Source organism: Beta vulgaris, chromosome 9 (assembly GCF_026745355.1).
Source record: "Beta vulgaris subsp. vulgaris cultivar EL10 chromosome 9, EL10.2, whole genome shotgun sequence".
In the NCBI taxonomy this organism is placed as follows: Eukaryota; Viridiplantae; Streptophyta; class Magnoliopsida; order Caryophyllales; family Amaranthaceae; genus Beta; species Beta vulgaris.
Window position 1 is genome coordinate 46,013,952 of NC_079210.1, and position 6,010 is coordinate 46,019,961.

At 37.4% G+C, this 6,010-nt stretch overlaps 1 protein-coding gene across 3 annotated transcripts; it reads left to right on the forward strand.

Annotated features, from left to right (window-relative positions):
* Positions 1-464: 464 nt before the first annotated feature.
* Positions 465-6,010, forward strand: LOC104904070 (glutamate receptor 3.2). 3 transcript variants are annotated; one of them, XM_010692247.4, is made up of 7 exons: positions 465-815; positions 1,517-1,900; positions 2,300-3,636; positions 3,742-4,019; positions 4,126-4,157; positions 4,242-4,636; positions 5,207-6,010. In XM_010692247.4, the coding sequence occupies exons 2-7, from the start codon at positions 1,633-1,635 to the stop codon at positions 5,714-5,716; spliced, it is 2,820 nt and encodes a 939-aa protein (XP_010690549.2). In that variant the 5' UTR covers positions 465-815; positions 1,517-1,632; the 3' UTR covers positions 5,717-6,010. The 3 variants fall into 3 exon arrangements, with proteins under 3 accessions (XP_010690549.2, XP_048491816.1, XP_057247689.1); XM_048635859.2 differs by having other exon boundaries at positions 1,614-1,900; XM_057391706.1 differs by lacking the exon at positions 465-815 and adding an exon at positions 856-1,180.

Sequence of the window (6,010 nt, forward strand, 5' to 3'; positions counted from 1 at the left end):
AAAAGAAAACTTGACAACTTAGAAGAAACAAAAGGGATCCTAACTTATGGAATGAAAATTAATCCCAATACCTCTTAAAATCGGAAGAAAACTCTACCTACTAAGGACATGTTCTCTTCGGCATAAAACAACTAAACTGAATTGAATTGAACTGAACTGAATTGAACTGAGCTGAATTGAACTGAAATGAATAGTGATATGTGAGAGTACAAATATTATCTAGAGTTGAACTGAATCAAACTAAATTGAACTGAACTGAAAATAAATTGGAAAGAACATACTCTAATTACAACTAAACTATCCCTCGTTCTCGCGAGGTGATAAACTTGATAAACATAACCAATATTGAGGAAGACTTTCCAGGGTCCACACATCATTTACCGCGGTCATAATAACATCACCAATACTTTCTTAGTTTGTTTTCTTGTTTTTGGGGTGTGCGCCTGTCCCCCTCTTATGCACCAAAAATAAAAAATAACACAACAATAGAGACATCTTTCTCCTTGTTCTCATGCTGTTTGTGCTCTTGCAAAAAATTGAGTTCCAGAATATTTCATCCAAATTCCAAGTAGAACTGTAGAACTATTTTCTTTTGCTTTTGAGTATTCTCTCTCTCATACTCATAAATCATACTCTCTTTAAACTTTCCTCATTAAAACTTATAGTATACTAGATTTCATTCAATTTAAGAAAAGGAATAGTCAATAGTGTAATCAACTTGGCACGAGAAAGCTGCTGTCTTTCTCTTTATTTCTGGAAATAATACTGGATTTTATTCTTGCTTCACCTTTGAAGTTTTCAGCATTTCCTCCCTCGTAAGTCTTTCTTCTTCTTCCTCCTGAATTTCATTAAATAATTATTATTTAATTTCACTAATTATTTAATTCTATATGTCCCTATTTTTTCCAACTGCCCCTATTTGTCAATTGTTTCTTTGGACACTATGGAAAAGAGGCAATTTTCCACTTTATAATCATGTGGGTATTTTCCAATTATAATATAACTATGTGGGTAATTACTAATTAGCTTTATTTTGAACTTTGGACTAAGTTTTAATTAGTGGGTAGTTAGCTTTTGCGCCTCATTACCCAGGTGATAAGGCTGCTTTATCTGTTAATGAAGCTGAAATTTAAGAACACTAGTTTCCTGTTATATTCATGTATCTTACTTTCTGGGTTCAGTAAGCTTCTATCTTATCTTTTAAGTTTTTTTTTTTTTTTTTGTATTTTCTGAGACTTTTAGTGTACTAGAAAATCTATCTTTGTACTAGGTTTTCATATAGGCTAGTCTTCTCTTGTTAAGTACAGTTTGAGCACAATAGTATCAGAATATTTCATCTAATTTGTGGAAATTTTGATGTTAAGTATTCTTTCTCCTATTTATATATTATTATATGGATGTGGTCCTAACTATAATATAATTTTTTAGGGTGTTTGAATTTTTTTATTGGTTAATTATTGAGAGAATCTGATTAGATGTACTCTTAGACATTTGCTAATTATATATCTGAGGGTAGTGACTGAGGGAAGAAGGAAGCTGATTCTTAAGGATGATAATATTGTATAATCAAGGGTTATAATGAAGGCTTATTAAGAGTGTTTCAACTGCTGTAGTGCTGTGAAGGGAGGTTTCATGTCTAATTTCACTATGAAATTGGTTCATATACTGCCATGGTTGGTAGTTCTTTGTATCATGATGTTCTTGGAAGACACTTCTGGGTCAGATAAAGTGAACATTGGTGCGATATTTACTCTGGGTACAATCAATGGCAAGGTTTCACAAATCGCAATGAACGCTGCTGTGGACGATATAAACTCTGATCCTAGCATACTCAGTGGTCGTACCCTCTTTCTTGATATCCATGATTCCAATTACAATGGATTCCTCAGCATCATGGGAGGTAAATTCCTACAAACGCTTTTAAGATAGTGGATCATAATATAGTGTATATTTACCACTGATCTTTCTTGCTTCGTGCATATAGGCTTTCTCCCTTTTGTTGTTCTTATTTAGCCAAGGATATATAGTGTTTCGTTGGGCGGAAAACATTTTTCAAAAGAGGTGTTTTTTTTTTTTTCCTGTTTTCCTTTGTTTGGTTTGTAAAGGGTGGAAATTTATCTTGATTAGGAGGAGAATGAGAGGTTCATTTGGTATGGAGAATAAGAAAACTTGGAGGCATTATACATTACCTTGGCTTTCCCTTATTCTTGTTTACTTCTCCATTCCATCCAATTATGTTAGGCAAGCATTAACAGATGAGTTCCTAATAATTTATGTACAATCTATTCGTTGATCACAGCATTGCAGTTCATGGAGACAGATACTGTTGCTATTATTGGTCCTCAATCATCCATAATGGCGCATGTGCTTTCTCACCTAGCAAATCAACTTCATGTCCCACTATTGTCATTCACAGCGCTTGATCCTACGTTATCACCTATCCAATATCCGTACTTTTTCCAAACGGCCCCCAATGATTTGTTTCAAATGGCTGCCATTGCAGAAATGGTAAGTTACTACCGATGGACCCAAGTCATAGCAATCTTCACTGATGAGGAACAGAGTCGGAATGGGATCACTGCATTGGGTGACAAGCTTACAGAGAGGCGTGCCAAAATCTCTTACAAGGCAGTTCTTCCCCCTGATATCAGAGGGCAGTTGAGTGTAGTAAAGCAGGAATTAGCTAAGGTGAAGATGATGGAATCTAGAGTGCTTGTTGTGCATACTTTGTCTGCTTATGGTAAAATAATCTTGGAGGCAGCTGAGGAGCTTGGCATGATAGGAGACGGGTATGTTTGGATAGCTACTGCCTGGTTGCCCGCGGTATTAGATTCTAAGCAAAACCCAGAGACTTACAAAAGGACTCAGGGGGTAATCACTCTTCGTCCACATACTCCTGATTCACCAAGGAAAAAGGCATTTATCGCGAGGTGGAACAACCTGAGCAAAGGCTCAACTGGGTTGACGGTATATGGGTTGTATGCCTATGACACTGTTTGGTTAATTGCCCGTGCAATTGATGCATTTCTACGTCAAGGCAACAACATATCTTTTTCAAATGATCCGGTTTTGACTTCTGTTGGAGGAGGAAATATGAATTTAAGTGCTTTGAGTATCTTTGATGGAGGCAGTGAATTACTTAAGCTTATACTGGAAACCAATATGACAGGTCTCACAGGCCCAATTTGGTACAATCCAGATAGAGTTTTGGTTAACCCTTCTTTTGATGTGATTAACATAGTTGGTAGCCAAATGAGGCAGATTGGATACTGGTCAAACTATTCTGGGTTATCTGTTTTACCACCCGAAATTCTTCGTGAAAGACCACAAAACCGTTCAATGGCCAGTCAAAAGTTATCCAGTGTTGTGTGGCCTGGAGGAACTAACCAGATCCCTCGTGGATGGGTTTTTCCACGTGATGGGAGGAAATTGCGGATTGGGATTCCTCGTCGGGTCAGCTTTCTTAAATTTGTTTATCAAGACAATCAAACTCATGCTATCGGAGGATATTGCATCGATGTTTTCAAGGCAGCAGTAAAGTTGCTCCCATATGCAGTTTCTTATGAATTCATATTTTTTGGGGATGGGCATCAAAATCCCAACTACAATGATCTTATGAAAAGGATCACAACTGGTGTAAGTTTTAACATTTTACATCATTATATTCTACTAAAGATCAAAGAAAGCATAAAATGGCATTGATTACTGCAAATTTACTGATCTTCAGATGGAATATTTTAGGAATTTGAAGCTGCTGTTGGCGACATTGCGATTGTAACCAATCGCACAATGATTGTAGACTTCACTCAGCCATATGCAGATTCAGGGTTGGTTGTAGTAGCCCCTGTTAAAAAGTTGAGCTCTAACAGTTGGGCTTTCTTGAGGCCATTCACAGGACTCATGTGGGCTGTGACTGGTGTATTTTTCCTCGTAGTAGGGGCAGTCATCTGGATCCTAGAACACAGATTAAATGATGAATTTCGTGGGCCTCCCAGTAAACAGCTTATGACAATTCTGTGGTAAGTTTACAATTTGCAATTATACATTATGAAGATAGGTTACTTAAAATTCCAGGTTATGCTTCCCCTCATGATGGATGACTCAACTGTTATCTCAAAATTTCAGGTTTAGCTTCTCAACCCTGTTTTTTGCCCACAGTAAGTCTTATTCTGTTCAGTCTTATAATACTTGTATATTTGTGCCAATCTCATGAACTTTGTTGAATGATTTTGAGCTTTTAGGAGAAAACACTGTGAGCACGCTTGGTAGGATGGTTCTTGTCATATGGTTGTTTGTGGTTTTGATCATTCAGTCAAGCTATACAGCTAGTTTGACTTCTTTCCTGACTGTCCAACAACTATCATTTTCAATCAAAGGAATCGATTCATTGATTACTAGCAATGCACCTATTGGATTTCAAGTAGGATCTTATGCAGAAAATTATCTGAATGAGGAACTTAACATCCATAGATCAAGGCTTAAGCCTCTAAATTCCCCTGAAGATTATGCTGACGCTCTCAAATCAGGAAGAGTTGCTGCTGTGGTTGATGAACAGCCATATGTCGATCTTTTTCTTTCCAACTACTGCCAGTTTGCAATTTCAGGCCCACAATTTACTAAGAGTGGCTGGGGATTTGTGAGTATCACTAACCTGTAGTTTTTTAAGTAACTAACTGTAGTTCTTGCATTGGTAATTCCACCAATACTTTTGTGCTACCAGTCACTTGAATTATGCAATCTCGTCTTACATCGTACTCTTTTTTGATTGAAATTGTTTAGGCATAATAAGGGTTGGTAAATTTCTAAAGGAGACCACAAATTTGTTGATGATTTTGTTTTTATGATGAGTTAGGTTAGAGCTGATCAACTTGACCAAGCCTGGAAAAGAACCAGTTCTGAACAGAAATTTTTGTTCTGTTTTTTTGGGGTTGGGGTTGGCCCGAATTTCGGGCGATCTTTTGGGCTTTAGGAATGATTATTAGGCTCGAAAATGTAGTTTTAGTCCGATTTAGCCTTGGGCTCAAATGAGCCCCGCCTGATTTTCCCTGGCTTGAGCACAATTTCTAGCCAGATCCCCGGGCTGAAGACGGCCTCTTTTCTGAGCAAAAGTCCAGTGTGGCCCGGTCCATGATGACCTCTACAGCTAGTTTCTTTCCTTGCAGAATTTATTAGTTTGTTTGACACCCAACTCCGATTGTGATCTCAGGCGTTTAAAAGAGATTCTCCATTAGCCCTCGACATGTCAACAGCCCTCCTTGAGCTATCAGAGAATGGGAGCCTACAAAATATCACCGAGTTTTGGCTCAAGAAAAAGCAAGGTTGTCAATCACAGCTTTCTGTAAATGATTCTGAACAACTCAAGCTGGACAACTTCGTTGGACTATTCCTTATCTGTGGTGTTGCCTGTATCCTCGCTCTTATCATATACTTCTGCTTGATGCTATACCAATTCCACGGGCATTTGCCTCAACAGTCAGAAGCTTCAAGTCATGGCAGCACTCGTTCTGCACGTCTGAGGACTTTCTTCTCATTTGCTGATAAAAAGGAAGATTTGTCGCAAAGAAGGTTGAAGAGGAAACGTATGCCTGCATCAATGCCAACTTATGGTAATGAAATGATGGAGATTGAACCAGGGGAAAATACATCTAAAGGCCAAGATTTTGATAGGTATCGTGGGAATAATCGTAATGGTAATGGTACTATTTGGAATCCATAAGAAATAAATTTTCAGCAAATCATAGTTTACTGTGATTATGTCCAAATATAGTAGTAGACTAGTAGTAGTAGTAGAAATTTGGTCTTAACCTTCGTTGAGAATCTATCATACATGTAGAAATTCTTAGATGTACACAGTCAAGTAGACCAGGGAATGCAATGGGCTGTAAATATGTAATTGTGAAATATGACCATTATCTTGTTGCAAAAGAGATGGACAGTCCAATTACTGTATAAAATAAATGTAACTGGGTTGATGAAAATGATAACGAAAAAATATATATCTTTCCATGTA